Source organism: Sparassis crispa (assembly GCF_003851025.1).
Source record: "Sparassis crispa DNA, contig_000007F, whole genome shotgun sequence".
In the NCBI taxonomy this organism is placed as follows: Eukaryota; Fungi; Basidiomycota; class Agaricomycetes; order Polyporales; family Sparassidaceae; genus Sparassis; species Sparassis crispa.
In genome coordinates, this window is record NW_020939754.1 from 1,664,387 (window position 1) to 1,681,625 (window position 17,239).

The window sequence follows — 17,239 nt, forward strand, 5'->3', positions numbered from 1 at the left end:
CCGGTGCATCGTCAGCTAGCGGACAAAACATGAGACCGCTCGGGGCAATAGTAGTGATATGCGCCTCGCCCGAGGGGTGCTGGTACTGCAGCCACTGCGGGGGCACGCGCGGAACCGGGTCCTGCTGGTTCGTGACGTGCGTGAAGCTCTGGAACTACCCAAAGCGGCACGCCGTGGTCGGTGCTCAGTGGGGGGGGTCGTAACAGATCGGAGACGCACCAGGCTGTCGACGAGGTCCGCCCACTGCTGGTTGCCCACGCGCGGCAGGCCGAACACGATGGACCCCACCTGGACGTCGCCCGGGAGCGCCATGCGGAGCATGACCGCGTCGAGGGACGCGACGGCCGCGCCGAGCGAGTGGCCTGTCACGAGCACGTTCTTGTACCCGCTGGACGCGAGCGCGTTCCGCACGGTGGAGAGGACGAGGTCGGCCGTGCGGCCCTGCGCTTTGTGGAACCCGTCGTGCACCTGGGTGCCGCCTGCGCAGCGGAAACGTGGGCTTGGGGAAGGAGAGGGGGGAGGCAAGGGGAGACGTACCGCTCGCCTTGGGGAAACGCGTCGCGTTGGGCGGCACCTGCTTGAACTCGGCGTCGTTGAGGTCCGAGAAGAGCTTGTACGGGTCCGTGCCGCCGTGCGCGACGACGACGCTCTGCGTCTGCGCGTCCTGCGCGATGAAGTCTGCGATCACACAGGTGGGCGTTAGCACGCGCGCCGCAGTGGAGAGGGAGGCGCATACAGTACGGGACCTGCGCCTCGTTACCCCCTGCGGTGAGCACGTGGACACCGGGGAGGGCCTGGCATGGCCCGCCGCAGCTCCAGCTGGTGACTTTGCTCGAGGGGCAGTACACCACGCGCGAGAATTGGGCCGGGCGGAGGAGGTTGTTGGTTATGTCGCTCTGCGAGACGGGCGTCGGCGCGCCGTTCGCGGTGGTGCCTTTCCCGAAGTTGATGCCGAAGAGCGGGGAGGCGAGCACAAGGGGAAGTAGGGGCACGAGTGCCAGGAGGGTGCGCGTGAGGGTGTGCATGTCGGCCGAGGGGAAGAAGAAAAGGCAGGATCAACCTGGTTCGAACGAAATGAGGGGAATGTGAAAGGAGGGATGCCCGAGACCAGAGACCACCAGGGCTGTGGGCGTGCACGGACAGGGATGGAGGAGTAGATGCTCCTGGTTTTGTCTTCGTTACGCCCGAAAGAATGGGCACATACTACCGTCCGCCTCGCCGAGTGCCTGTCACTGCCAGAGCGAGAGATATCTCTCAGATGATGATCTTGGATAGATGATCGATCAGAGAGGACCCGGATGCACCACCACTACTCCGTACAGAGTGCCAAGATGCAGAGAACCATATGTTGGTCGTTGGGTAGCACGTGGAGAAACAACGACGCCTACAGCGGGAGGCAGCCTCCCGTGGTCCATTGTCCGCCTCAGACCACTTTGACCTAAAGTTCCACTGTCAGCCACGTCAGCAGAAACCACATCATATCTCTCATGTGTTCAGCGAAGGCAGTGACCACAGACAGATTCGAGTTCAGCCCGCACCGGATTGTAGCAAAACATTGACTCGGACGTTAGCCATCGTGATCATCCTCAGGATGCAGAGTATGTATCTCGGTCAACTGTTGGGCTCGACCACTCCCAGGCGTACTGGTCGGTGAGGCTGAGCACACCGAGCAACGATCATGACTGTTCAGGAACGTGAATCAGATCTTCTCCGGAGTCGCGACAGCAGCTGGGTCCGAGAGAGTTGTTTCTCCCACTAGGTCCTGCGGGAGAGGCGGTAAGAGCTGGAATACGTGCCCCCCCGGACGGCAAACTGAGCGGTGGGAATGCGGCGGAGCGGGCGCTCCGAACGGTGCACTTACCGAAAAGGCAGTCGACGTTGGCCTCGCCGATGGTCGTATCCTCCTTCTTCGCATATGTCGTCTTTGGTCCGTTACGCGTTCAAAGTTGGGAGGATGAACAGCTCCGGTCTACCTTCACAAATCAGAGCTGCCTGCGACATGTCCACGTACGGGTGTGGCCGTTCTCTCCGCACGACGGACGTGACTCAAAAAATGGACCTCTTCGTCCGGGTCTGAGAGTGATGTCGTACTCGACTGCCGCTTGCCATAATCCCTACCACACTCCTGCGCTCCGCCCATTACACTAGCTACCTCCCTCTTCTTTCGCGTAACTCTGTCTCTCCCATTTCCTACCGGGTGATCCTCAGACGTAGCCGGTGTTGCGCGAGCTGGTTTGGGCGTCCATGCGAGCATGTGTTCTCCCGTGCGAGTTTGCATCCATGCATCCTCATTCGCATTGTCTGTTAGTTCATCCTCTCGTTTGGTGAACGGCAGATATGAGAGATAGGAACGATTGTCGTGCAGGGCCGTCCTCAGGTTTCACAGGTGCATAATTTCGATTCTGTATGTTGATCCTGTGTTATCTGGTATCCATCTCCACAGCACTTGCGCGTCCGCAGCTCTTTCCCTTCACTACCCGACCCAGGTTCCTGTATGTTGACATTCCTCTACTCTGCAGCCGCGGTCGTTCCTACTCTATCTCTAGTATCACTTCGTCCTACGTTCCGCCTCACCTTTAGGCTTGTCCATCTCACTCTCCGCACGCCCGCATCATTTGGTCGTTATTTTTAATGTTCAATCGCAAAAAATGAGAAGCCCCATACTCAATTGTTCCGCCATGTGAACCTGACTCGGCCATCGCAGGCAATCTCCGCATCGGATGTGCCTTCAATCTCAATTCTCGAGGCCTCTCTCTAATCCATCCGCGTCGCTCCGTCTCGCCCTCCTGCGGCGGTCCCGCATCTCTAGTTCATTAAGTTCAACTCTATAAACGAGAGGCCGTCCTCGTTGTTGGAGCTCAGGCGGTGAGCAAAATTCTTCCGCCGACTCCGTCTGCGAGTGCCCTTGTGTATTTCCTCACATCGGAATATATCCGAATATTTTCTTCCGCGGTGCGCGTGCGTGATCTCCATGCCTCGGGAAGCTTATCCTCCTTTCTGCCCCCACTTTCTGCACCCATTAATGCAAGAGATGAGTACGCCGATTCAGCACTGCGGACAAGATGTTCCAAAGACACGGATGGTGCACGAGACGGCGTTTAGCTGCGGCTGGGACTCAGAGTGATAGCGTACAGTTCATACTCGACGTCCGCTCGTCCCAGCACCGGTCTTCCCCTCCCCGGCCTCTCCCTTAAGTCGGCGAAGGGGAGGGCAGATGAAAGACAGTTACCGTTTTGCGTTGTGGATGTGATACTCGGGTGAAGTGAACACGATCGTGTGGCTCCCTGGGGCGAGCCTGCACGCCGCACAAGACGCTGTAGACGTCCCAAACCCGATTCTTCAACAACCGCAACCACTGTTTCTTTTGCGTGCTTTTCGCGTCGACCTACTTGTACTACTTGCGCGCATTGACGAAACTTCAATCTAGCTTCGAATCGATGGCGGCTCCACAGGGAACTTGGACCTCAACAAGTCATCGGCATCTCGATCATTGATCTCGATCTCAAGGCGGAGGTTCGATCGCCCACGAACACCTTGAAGGAGAAGGAATCTGGCGGGGCGGGTCAGACCATTGCAACGACAGCAGTGCGAGATGTCTTTGTACCTTTTGCTCCGAATGAATAACGTGCTGGCGTCCCGAGCGACCTGAGCTCGAATCAATATCCGCGTGAGTGAAGACTACTCTCTAACGAGTGGCAGGAAAGCGACCACGTTGTCTAGTTTTCTCCGTGGTTGCTACTTTGGCCAGAGGATGCTGGAGTACCCGAGATGGCTGGTCCCAGTTGGGGAGGAAAGGTATAAGAGAAGACCATGAGCGGAAATAGTAGCGGAGGACGCACCGGACGCCAGCATGCGACGAAGCTCGACACCAGCACGATGCCCAGGGATTCCAAAATTTCAAGCTAATCACCCAGGGAGCGAAGTGAGTTTGGCCTTCGGAGAATTTCTGCCAGTACCACCTGTTTACCTCGCGCAGCTCTCGAGCAGGGCATGGCGTCTATGTGGACAAGTATGAGGTCAAATCGGTGGATTATGAGATATCGCTATAGACAGACGCGCTATCTTGTCTATGTCTGAGCCTGAGACGAATCAGTGGTCAGGCCGAAACCAGGCTTATGGCACATGTAATCCACTCTCCCAGCGGAAGCTCCTACTAAGGGGGTTGTGCGCTATCGACCACAGACGACGGCAATCACGGACCAACTCTATTCAATCTACGGGGGACAACGGGCTTCGATACCATACAAGATAGGAAGGTGGACTGACTGAGGAGGCCGTCACTGTGATTCTCCGCGAGGCCACAGGGATCTGGAGATATGACTAGGATGAGCTCACTGCCGTGCGCATGATAATGTTAAGACGACGGCCCAGCGCAACATCATCCCCATCTGTCATGCTCGTCGTTCACAAAACTGGAAAACTGGACAAGATAGAAAGGGATGAAAAGCCAACAGGAGGAACGCGAACACCTGGTGAAGCGGGAGACGAGTACTGCACAATCAATCTATATGGGGAGCTGCAGAAGTAGTATATAGATTGAGGGGGCATGGACGTACCAAAAGGAGCAGCGTAACCTTGAAGGAAATATGAGATCGCAGTCACAGTAGGGCAACCACAAGCCCTAACCCTAAGTCAGTACGCGTTGACTTGAGCGCTGCAGCTCCAAATCCCACGGCTGATACTCCCGAGAGTCTCGTCTGCTTAACACAGTCGAGTCCGGTCTCCTCAGTGAGTATATTCATCCTTGACATGACTATGATCACACAGGCTGACTCTTACATCACACCAGCACCGAGTCTTGGCATTCGCAACCGTGACAGTAATCCACCTAGGGGCTCCATTACGGTGGGGGGCCCTCTCTGTGTCTCTCTGTATCGCTCTGTGCACAGTACAGTCTTATGTTTATTCGGAGGCGACAATAGCTTCCCAGTCACCAAGGAGATACAGGTCGGGCGAGAGAGGCGCGGAGGCAATGGCGGTTCGCGGTGCGATACGCGTAATATCCATTTACATAGAGGAGTATCTCTCTCCGTGACATCCTCCATCTCCCCAGATACTTCGTTTCCAGTAAGATTGGGCACAAAGAGCCAGCGATCCACTGACATATACTTCGTATGTCTCCCGAAAATCTGAAGCATCTCAGTGCCACGCTGACTGCGTTCGATGTACCCCCTCCCAGGAGGCCGTTGGGTGATCCCCTTCTGGATATCTTTAGTTTCGAGAAACACTCTATGTCGGCATTTGCGCCATATCTAAAGCTCGAGAATTCAAGCGTGAGAGACGCGCTGGTATAATTGCTGGTCGTCACTTTGTCGGTCCTCGTCCATTTAACCCCGTAATTTCAGTCCTTGCACAAATGTGAAGAAAACAAACTGCACGGGTAATGCACTTCTTCGTGTTCAACGCAGAGTCGTCGACGATCGTGGTAATGCTGCCAGTACTCACTAAAAGAAGCCATCGCAAGACATCAGCAAGACGACGCGCTGGAGGAGATTATCGCTTTTCTCTTGCTAAGGTTGCGTTATTTGGGCATAGGTGCGTGAGTGCCATTCCACAGGCCAACCCCGAGATGCTTCTCGTCTGCTCTTGCACCTATCTCCGGCTCCTATGATAAACCTCGATGATTCCGATTGTGCACGGGAGATATGAAAGACAAGGACACTGTCATGGAAGTAGGCTCCGCACCATCAGAATATGTCTGGATGTCTTCTTCTGCAGTGCGTGTGCGTGATACGCGCTCCATTGAACATCAGCATCTCGGCGCGGCCCTCGCCCACCAGTCAGGCTCATCCCCACAGCCTTCCAGTGTGAATACGGCGGTACTGCATTCAGTCCAGCGACAATAAGCTCCAGGGGCAAGGACGGTGCGGCGATAGATGTCATTTTCCCGGAGATGGGGAGCGCTGGTGTGAGGATATACATTATGCTACTCGACCTCCACTCAGCGGCACCATCCCTGCATCAATGCCCCTTCTTTTCGATGTTTCCTTCGGGCCTGCGAACATCGAGTGAGAGACACAGTGCTGCGCCGGCACGATTCCAGTGTAGATGTGTCGTGCTCGCGTGCATACACGTCGACTGTGCCTGTGTCGCGGAGCTGCACTCATTGCGCCAGATGTTTCAAACGTCCTATTGTCCTCTGCACTGACTCCACCCGTGTGATGAAAGCCATAATTGTCTAAGTAGACAATCTCATTGATATGACTTTATTTTTGCAGGTGTCCGGATCTCGACTATCTTGTCGTATAGATCTGGTGAGTCACTCTGGCATCGCGGCCACCATTCTAGTATTTTAATTGTATGCGCTCCATTGCATAAGGATACAATTTCACCATGGTTATCAAGAATATACGGTGTTCCGGCCAAGAGGGCTCACTGCATGCCTGAGAGACATAGCTTTGCCTGAACTTCACGCCGTCTTCAGCACTTCTAGCTCGTCGAAGAGTCATCACGATGCATGATAATCTAAAAACTGTGAGTGTCCGATCTACGGAGATGCATGACCGGATCATCTTCTACAGTCGTCGGGCCCTTGAGCTGGGTCGCCCGTCGTTCCGGGACAGTCAGTACCTCTGAGAACAAGCTATCTTAGGGTCTCCTCTGGAGTATGCCGGCATGAACTCAAACAGTTACAGTACTAGTGCCATGTTGATTAAGTTCATTGTGATTCCTCCCGGTGGACTGGTCATCTCTGTGTTCGCTGTGCTTCCTTTCCACAGACATTCCGGCACTTGCCAAACCCTCACTTCGGCTTTCAAGTTGAGTGAGAGAACTGTTCACTGTCCTCCGCGGACACAACACTAGTGGTTTGAAACCCTCATTTCCTTAATATCCTCACTCGTAGCATAACGGCAGGGCAGTGCGGAATTTTCCTTGTCCGGCTGTGGCATACCTTTATAAACAGTGGTAGATGCTGGATGCTAAATTCATTGAGGCTGTACTAGCGTATGTACGGGGTGGGCCTCTTGTGAACTCAGTGCTTGATTGTGTTTGATTTGATTAAAATTGCTCGAATCAACTTTTTGAGTTTGAACAGAGCTCCAATGGAGTGCTATCCGCGAAACCTGCCACGAATCGGAGCCCTGCACAACTTTATCTCATTCGTTGTGATGATGCCTGCAGGAGATAACTGTAGCAGGGGTTCCAGTCAACACGGCGACATAAGTAGCACCACAATCTCCTCGTCCGAATGCCGCAGTCTACTCGCACTCTGCAAAGCAACATCTTGTAGTGATCCTTGTCAGCTGAAGCATTCCTTCCAGTTCCTCCAATGTCATCAGCAGGTGCCAGTGAAGCAGAGCTGGTCCAATTGGCTTATGAGGAGTTTGTGTTTCACCGCAATTGTTTCATGATGCTTATGCATTGATGGATCTCCCCTTGTTAGCATAACAAGCAACTATTGCAGTGTAGCAGTTGCAGGTGAGCTTTCTATTGAAACCCTGACCCGACACTGATGTAGATTCCTGGCTAGCTTTGCTCCTTTTCGAGCATGCAATAACCCTTAGTGATGAAATTGACTACATATGGAGATGCAAGATAACAGGAGTTACAGCCTTATTTATCTCCAACCGTTTCTTTGGATTGGTATTGGCTGTCAGCATGGTGGTGTCGATACCTCCATGGCATTTAAATCCAGTAAGTTGCCATGGTTGTATCTAATGCTTCTTACATTGTCACTGATGCTCATCTGATCACTTTCTACTCAGAGGTCTGATTCCTTCTTTAGTAGAAACCAGCTCACTGTCTGGCCTTTACAGCTGTGATGCTTCAGACCTGTTAATAGAAGCTGTTCTAGAACTCTATTCAATTGAATGGGCTGGTAAGTCAAGTCACAATAGTGGTTTGACCTCTCTCATAGGCATCAATAATGTGCAGCATTCTCTGCTCTCTGGGTGTATGCAGTAGGAGGTCGGGCATGGCTTCCTGCTGGGATAGTGTTTCTGTTAAGCTTAGTGCCTTTTGCAACCAACCTGGTATTGTCAATCCCACCAAAGCACAGGTAGCATGCACTAACCTTTGATGTCTCAGTACAACTATATCACATTCTCATATTTTATCATCATCATTCCTATCTTTGGTCCTATATGCACAGATGAAACAAATGTTGTTGGAAAGAAACATACAATGCATGTATCCCCTCTTTTCAGTTGACTCTTTGGCTGATAGATATGCAGATGTATGCAATTCTAACTATCTTCCACATTACACTTCTTGCTCATCATGCTTAATATACTCTTTGACAGTCAGCATTACAACACGAGCTAGTCTTAGTGTGGCAGACATTATTGTCCTTATGGTAACCTGGATGAAGACCTACAAAATCAAGAAATATGCAAACTCAGCTCACATAGAGGCTCCTATGGTGACTCTCTTACTAAGGGATGGTTAGTGCATTTACCATCAGCCCAACCCATCCTCATGCACTTATCCTTCTGTTAATTTCTAAGGTACTTTGCACTTTATGTGAGTCTGACATGTGATAGCTATTTAAGCTAACAATACTTATAGGTTACTTATCCTGCTGAACACCTCACTTACACTATTAAACTACTATAATGTACGTTCTGTTACTGTTACATTCTACTTGTATATTCTTAAGACATATGTTCTCACATCAGGTCTTTGGGTACATGGTCTACTTCACCTACCCGTGCGCTCATTCATTATTATCTACCAGAACTTACTTATACTCACACAACACAACCTTGCAGATTTATATATATCATCATCTATCATTTTCTCTTGAACCTGCATTAGACACACAATATGCACAACAATGTTACTTCTAACCTCTCCTTTGTACGCACACCACTGCGGAGCTTGCAATTCACCTCGAGGATTATTGGGAACATGGGTGCATCACTCAGTCTTGGATCTCCCTCAGAACTTGATGACCTGTATGGCTTAGAACTTCCAGAAAATGGCCTTGATGTCTCAGAAGGAGAGGGTGGTGGCAAAGAGGAGATAACAGGAGAAATTGAGCTTTTTGAGGTTCAGAGAGTGTCTTCAGAACCACTCGGAATGGAAATAATTACTGTTACATGAGGGATAGAGGGAGCTGTTTCTGTGTGAGTGAGTACTGATCCTTTTTTAATTTAATACTCAAACTGTCATTGATATCTAACATGGACATTTTAAGTGCAGGTCGCTGTTCTTGACATCCTTAATACATGCATGGATGACACTCCTATACTTTGTTATCATATTAAGATACTATGGATTGATCAGATGCACATGGATCACAATAAGTATCATCATGTAGCTCTTTCATTACAGGGAAATGCATTACATTTTTTATTTGATCTGCAGACATATAAGCAGATTTATCACGGAATCCCTTTATGCTCTGATTAGTACCTTCAAAGTATTTTGTGAAGAGGTGTCTTGAAAGACGGCCACCAGAAATCTATTAGCACACATCATATTATCAGACTACATTATTCACGCCCTTGGATAACATGAGAAAGATATTAAACAATTTTCTCCCATGCTTTTTACTGTCTATGATCCATCCTCTGCAATCACTTTTCTCGAATGTGGTATTATATGATTAGTACTGAAGGTATTACTGTCATAAGTGATGATGCACTTTTTCTTTGCCTTCACAGGTCAGGTGAATATTATGGAAGAACTGAAGACAGAAACATGGGTCAGCAGGATGCCATGGAGGAGAAAAAGGTCACACAAAGTGATAACTGCAGATTCTCTCACTGAATCTCTCAGACTTCAGTGTTAAACTTGAAGTATATAGCTGAGGGTCATGAGATATGCCATGAGTGTCCCATTGAAAGAAAGATTGAACAGAAATTTGCATGAAGGTGCATTAAATGAGATCACTACAATTGTTCACAAGGGTAAGTAGAGATGTCCTGACTCTACACATCTCACTCTTTGGCATGTATGTCAAAACTTATGTACATCATGCTGATATCCCATTCTGTTAGAAGTTATCATGGAAGCTGCACCATATAAGTCTCATCCAAGTAGTCTGAGAATCAAGGAAGCACCGATGAAAATCACTAGGTAAGCACAAAGACACCAGAGTAGCATAGCTGCCCAGTGGTCTTGATCTTGATCTTCAAGAGATACTGTGGTATAGCAGCAGGTCTGCACGAATTGCTCAGTGGCACTCGGGTTCTTAACAATGGATCTACTTATCACATGGTATGTCACTGAATATCGCACCAGCCTTCACATGCACTTTTCCTCCATACTGCCATGTAGCATCTCATTCAAGTTGAGTGTGCCTGCCTTCGATCACATATATGACCTTGCTGGGGTGCCATGCAGTGAAATGCTGCTGCATCTCTTGGCAATCCTGTCTGAAGACAAAACAATGAATAGAATAAAGAGCATGTGAGTAGGGGGAATGAGGAATGATGAACACACTGGGACTTGAAGGTGAGGCAGAACTAAGTACTGAGGGTAACTTGAAGCACATATTTGGAGAACTAGATTGTTGAGCTCAGCACTATCCTTGAATCTGACATCACCTTGAATCTGCAGATTTGGATGATAAATAGTATCGATCACTGAGCTTTCCTGATGTCCTTCAGGGACTTCTTTGCTCTGCTACCTTGCTGTAGAGTAGATTGTTATTACAGTGCACATTTTGCCATATGACCTGACACCTACTTCATCTGTTTGGATTTGCAGGCATCTAAGACTGGCTTATGCATTCACTTCTGAGTCATCGGTCAGTGATATGACCATCCTGCATTCCATTCTGTGAGATGAGTGCATGCAACCAGATATTCCAATCGTGGAATGAGCATCTTGACAGGTGACATTTGTTACACCTGTAAAGCCACATACAAGACTGATTCTCCTTTAGCATTACTGTTGGGAAACAGACAGATCTTCAAATGCAGATTCGACACCAGATCAACAGGCTCCAGGACCAATTCCAGACAGGGCTACTGGCAATAGAGAATATCATCGAAGTGCACCAACGCCTCAATAAAACTATGGCTGAACAGTTGCAGTGAACAGCAGAGTCAGATGGCCAGCTCAAGCCTGATTCCAGAGTCCTCGAGATGGGAAATACCATCAGGCAGTGTTCTGCAGCAATGTCACGATATCTTGCATCCATGAACAAGAATCTCTCTGTGCTTATTTTCACTCTCAAGGAGTTGCGGTGATGAGTGCACATCCGACACAAACACCTAAACCCAACTAAAACAAATGAGAAGCAGGGGCGATCTGTGTGAGGGAAGGGCGTCGCAACTGTAAAATAATGCAAGTGGGTCCCAGAACCTCGACCTAAGCCAAAGGGGGATGTGACCTGTAAGAGAACGAGGGCTCGCAATGTAAACGCGAAGCTGGGTGACGATCTACGATAAAGTCGCAAAAGTCAAAGGTAGGAAGCTAAAGTCGCAATGTGATCGCCAAACTCATAGGTGAAGGTGAACTAAATCACAAAGAGGAAGGGAACTATCTGTGGGGGTAGAACACTATGGGGGAATGCAGTATTCGCTGTCTCGACGAAGTAGCAGTCAGTCTAATGCAAAAGTCGGATTAAGACTAATGCAGGTGATATATCACTATATCACTATGTCGCTATCGCAGTGTTGCAGTTCACTATTGCAGTCGCAGCATGCAGTCTCGAAGTATCGCAGTGTCACTATATCGCAGTGTCACAGTGTCACTATGTTGCAGTGGGGTATATTGCAGCTCGAAGTTGCTATCACAGTAAACACAGTTTCTCAGTGATCTGAAGTGAAGGGGGAAGTCTCCTACTAGTCTTCGATGGTAATCAACATAGATACAGCAGGTATTTATGGAGGGGGAAATGAGAGAGGTGAAATGCAAAAGTCACGAAATATCGGAAGATGGATCCTGACATCGAAAAGAGTCACAATGGTCTAGGACCAATGGATAAATAGGTAAAAGGAGTGGAGAGGTGAATGTTGTATGTTAGCAATGGAAAAGAATGGTAATATTAGCGCAGCTCGTATGAATTCCTCCGAGTGAGTGATTTGGGGAAGAGATATTATTACTGGGACCTGCAAGAGGTCCCTCCTTATATACTACACCAGTAGACTAGTCCAGAACATGCCACATAGTTCTAGTAGCTACTGTATCCTTCGATGCTGAATAAGATATCGGGGAATATCGCCCGACTACCTGGATGCTCCGGATTGCCTAATAAGGTCATCCCGAAGCCTCCAACACTCCCCCTCAAGCCGGAAGCATCCCAAGTTCCAATGTGAACTTTTGGTGCTTAGGCTTGGGTAGGGCCTTAGTAAATACATCTGCTACCATCTCATCTGTAGGACAGTAGCACAATTGAATAATACCATTTTCCACCTTTTCGCGCACGAAATGATTCTGCACGTCAAAGTGCTTTGACCGCGCATGATACTGCGGGTCGCGTGCTATCGCGATCGCTGCCTGGTTATCACAATAAATTTCTGTGGGTTCTTCTTGTGCAAACCCAAGTTCTGCCAGTAAGTTTCGCAGCCATATTGCTTGACGTGTCGCGTGCGCGAGTGCTGTATACTCAGCTTCTGTCGAGGATGTTGCCGTTGTTGTTTGTTTCTTCGAACTCCATGCTACGGCTCCACCTCCCAAGTAAAAGACATGACCCGAGACTGATTTTCGGTCATGATCTGATGCATAATCCGCGTCCGTATATCCTCCTATTATATTTCCGTTCGGCGCGTCCGAATCGCGTCGCGTGTACGTGACGTGCAAGTCACGTGTTCCTGCGAGGTACCGTAGAACGCGTTTTGCCGCTGTCCAATGGACAGGTCGTGGGCACGCTGTGTATTTGCTCAGCATCTGTACAGCGTAGGAAATATCTGGCCTTGTTCCCACTGCTGCGTACATCAGCGATCCCACCATCGACGCGTAACCTCCCGCCAAACGGTCGTCCACCTCCTCGTTCTCGTCCTCTGCCGTGAACGCCACATTCAGATCGAGCGGCATCCCTACAGCGTTGGCGTTCTCAAGCTGGTATCGCTTGAGAATGCTCTCGATGTAGTGCTGTTGCGAGATTTGGATTTTTCCCGCTTCCCTATCTCGCTCGATTTCAATCCCAACAATTTTCTGCGGCTCACCAAGGTCCGTGACTTCGAAGAGGTCCTGCAGGTCGCGCTTGAGCTCCTCCATGAGCTTCGGAGAGTTGGTGAATAACAGTAAGTCATCCACCCATACCGTGATAATCTGAACTTCTCCTTCCTTTCGCTCCCGCAGGTATACACATGGATCTGCCTCCAGCCGCTTATACCCGAGCTCCGTCAGCTCGCGATGCAGCTTGCGGTTCCATTCGCGCCCGGACTGCTTTAGTCCGTAGAGCGTCTTGCGGAGTCGACAAACGCGTCCACTTCCGTCATCGAAGCCTTCCGGCTGTCGCATGTAGATCTCCTCTTGGAGGTCTCCATTCAGGTAAGCTCCCTTAACATCCATCTGGCCTATTTCCCAGTTATTAACTACTGCTAATGCTAGGATGGCCCTGATGGACTCAAGACGAACTACAGGGGCAAAGGTTTCAAGGAAATCCATCCCTGGGATCTGTGAGTACCCCTGTGCCACCAATCTGGCTTTGTACTTGACAACCTGACCCTCCTTGTTGGTTTTCCTCTGGAAGACCCACTTGCAGCCCACAGCATTTCGATCTTTTGGTAAGTCTTGTAGCTCCCAGGTCCCCATGCCCTGCAACTGATCATATTCCGCTTTTACAGCCTTTTCCCATTCTGGCCATTCCGGAGAGGCTTGGGCCTCCGCGAGGCTTCGCGGCTCATCTCCTGCACTCGCCGTTCTGTCGCCCGATGCCAGTGCTGTCGCATACAGCGCCTGCGCGATCTCTTCAAATTCTTCGGGCGTCACGGCGACTTTTGCACTCTCACCAGGTGCATTCTCTTTCGGCACTCCCGGCGGCTCGCGCGACTTCGCGGGCTGCGCGCGGGGGTTATCCATCCTTCGATAGTCGTGGTCCTGCGTAGCGCGGGTCGTACGATGAAGAGGGATCTTCGGGGGTGCAGGCAAGAATGTCGGTCGCTCTCGCATGCTCTCCTGTATCTCGGGAGGTAAGTCTTCCTCTGTAATGTAGTTTCCATCGTGTTTCTTGTTAGACTGATCAGCTTTGACAGGTACTGATGCTGGTTTTGATGCAGATGTGGGAGGCTGCTGCTTGACAGCTCCCCCTGACTCCCCCTCGAGCGGCAGCCTGTCACTGTCATCAGGCTGATGTACAGGAACATTGCTTGCTGGGTTCGGGGCATCCGCGAATACAAAATTTCGCGAGACTCGGATCGAGCGCGCACCCACATCGTAGTAGCGCACGGCCTTCGGGCCATCAGCAAAACCTACAAAGGTGTGTTTCTTCGACTTTGGCTCGAGTTTCGAAAGATTCTGGCCTTCCGTCAGAATCCAGACATCTGACCCAAATTCTCGTAGGTGCGCGACATTGGGCTTCTTGCCCGTCCACGCCTCTTCCGGAGTTTTCCCGCGCAGTGCTTTCGTCGGCGCTCGATTTCGCAGGTATGCTGCGTATGCAACAGCTTCCGCCCAGAGGAAGTTTGGAAGCTTCCTCGCAATCAACATTGCGCGAGCAAGCTCCAATAGCGTGCGATTAAATCGCTCAGCTACACCATTCTGCGAAGGTGAGTATGGTGCTGTTGTTTGCAGCTCAATTCCTTTCTCACGGCACCACCCTTTCAGGTTTTTATTGATGTACTCGGACCCATTGTCAACACGCACGATCTTCGGCAGGTGCCCGAAGCGTCGTTCAATAAAGGTGAGGTATTCTTTCAATTTTTCAAAAGCCTCACTTTTATGTTTCATGAACAGGACTTGGCACCTCCGCGTGCAGTCGTCCGTGAACGATATGTAGTAACGCGATCCGGCGATCGATACTACATGTGCGGGGCCCCAGACGTCACTATGCGTCAACTCGCCTGGCATCTGGGAGCGGTCCTCCGCCTCCTTCAGGTATGCACGACGCGCCTGCTTAGCTTGTACGCAGGCTTCGCACTGTGTCAGTGGCATCGAGTTTTCATCAACGGTGAGTCCCTCCACCAAGTTTTCCTTGTAGAGCTTCTCTAACCCTGTGAATCCCAGGTGTCCATATCTCCGGTGCCACGACTCCCACGAGTCGCTATCGTCGCGCGCAATGTTCGCGCGCTCTTCACTCGGCATAGCAGCCTTGGCCCGCATGTTGAGCAAGTACAATCGGCCGACTTTTCGGCCTTGCGTGATGATGTGGCCGCTGCTTTCTTGCAGCATTATTCCTCCGGCACCGCCATCAAAGTGTCCACCCGCTTCATCCAGGCGGCTCAGCGACACCAAATTATTTGTCGCTTTCGGTGCGTACAGGACATCTTTCAAGCAAAAAGTACATGTGTTGCCTCTGATCCTGCTATTGACTTCCACAGTGCCACGCCCGAGAGCGCGCACACTCTGGTCTCCGATCCCGGCAATCGAAGAGGCCTCAAGCGGCACATAGTCTGTCATCGCGTCACGAAGGTTTGTAACATGTGATGTCGTTCCAGAGTCAGCTAGCCAGTCATAACGCGAGAACTGACTACTAAATTGTTGCCCAGCACAGGTCGCCTCGTCTGTGCGGAATGCGACATCTCGCAGCACGTCATTTGTTGACTGTGCCTGGTTCGTGTGCGCCTGCGCACGGCCTTCTTTTTTACTTCGCGGTCCCTGACCCGCCTTGCCGCCGCCTTTCGACCAACACTCATGTTGAGTGTGTCCACGCTTGTGGCAATTCCAGCACTCCGCGTCGGACTTCCTGTCCGTTCCGCCCTGTGCGGTATTCTTCGGCTGGGTCCACCGCCCGCGTGCTGCCAGCGCAGACTCGTCGGCACCGCCTTTCTCTCGCCGGCGCCGGTATTCTTCGAGCAAGATGGCTATCAATTCATGCGATGTCGGCAACTTGTCCTTCTGGCTTGTTGCACCCAGGTACGCAGATGTGAACTGGTCCCAAGACTCCGGTAACGATGTGATCAGGATCGTTCGAAATTCGTCATCCGACACCTTGCTACCCATCATGTGTAGCTGCTCCTGTGTCCGGCGGAGCTCCGTGATATGCGCTGCGATATCGCTGCCTTCCGTGGCAACTGTGCGATAGAATTTCCTTCGGTATGCCATTATCCCCAGTTGTCCACTCGCCTCCTTTACTAACTTCAATTGGTTCCACATCTCCGCAGCCGTTGTAGCGTCCGCAATGTGTATCATCTGCGAGTCGCTCAACAGCAGCTCGATAACGGTCTGGGCTTTTTGATCGCCCTCAACCCATTTCGTGATCACCGCCGTTTCTCCTGCCGTTGGTGTTGTTGCATTTGCCGGCTTCGGCTTCTCCGATGTTCCATCGACATATTTCAAGACACCGCGCTCCCTCAAGATCGCCATAGTACGGCGCTTCCATGGGAGCCAGTTGTCATCGCGAAGTTGCTCGATTCGGAACAAGGACGACAGGCTGTCACGAGATTCGGTAGTACTCGACATTGTAACTACCGATAGTCAGAGTGTGTAACAAGTAAGTAGAAGCTGGTAAAGTATAAGCTATAAGCTAGCGGGGCTCATAACCTATTAGCGCAGCTCGTATGAATTCCTCCGAGTGAGTGATTTGGGGAAGAGATATTATTACTGGGACCTGCAAGAGGTCCCTCCTTATATACTACACCAGTAGACTAGTCCAGAACATGCCACATAGTTCTAGTAGCTACTGTATCCTTCGATGCTGAATAAGATATCGGGGAATATCGCCCGACTACCTGGATGCTCCGGATTGCCTAATAAGGTCATCCCGAAGCCTCCAACAGGTAAATTAGAGGGAAATCGAAAGAAAACATATGCTACTTGTCCTGAACCACATGGAACACTCTAATGGCATCTCCGGTCCAGCATGAAGGTAGGGGTCTTGAAGGGGAAGGTTAAATGATAAAGGGATTGGGATTTGCAAAACAGGAGGGCGTGACTGTTGTGCAACACTGATAAGTCGGCGTGATGAACCAGTGAGTTGGCGCAACATCCAGAGAGGCAGCACGACATCGAAAAAGTATAGACTTAGAAGGAAATCAGCCAGGGCGCATAGGACCAGACCAAAGGACAACAGATAAGTGGTATCCGACAGCAGGGAGACATAAGAGTGGCATATAAGTGACAAAAGAATGTCAAATCTCGGAGAGAAGTCGCGAGAAAATGAGCGAAGTCGAACGAAGTCGCAAAAGTTCGCATAAGGTTGTGAAAGGGTCAAATTGTAACGGGTCAGTTCTGACGACCGTTA

General features: G+C 50.5%; 2 protein-coding genes across 2 annotated transcripts; both read right to left on the bottom strand.

Annotated features, from left to right (window-relative positions):
* Positions 1-15: 15 nt before the first annotated feature.
* SCP_0805610 (hypothetical protein) lies at positions 16-1,025 on the bottom strand (the record flags this gene model as incomplete). Its single annotated transcript, XM_027761149.1, has 3 exons — positions 16-479; positions 538-678; positions 737-1,025. The coding sequence occupies 3 exons, from the start codon at positions 1,023-1,025 to the stop codon at positions 16-18; spliced, it is 894 nt and encodes a 297-aa protein (XP_027616950.1).
* Positions 1,026-12,180: 11,155 nt separating this feature from the next.
* Positions 12,181-16,458, bottom strand: SCP_0805620 (hypothetical protein; the record flags this gene model as incomplete). Its single annotated transcript, XM_027761150.1, has 1 exon — positions 12,181-16,458. One exon carries the CDS (start codon positions 16,456-16,458, stop codon positions 12,181-12,183), a length of 4,278 nt encoding a protein of 1,425 aa, XP_027616951.1.
* Between the last annotated feature and the right edge of the window lie 781 nt (positions 16,459-17,239).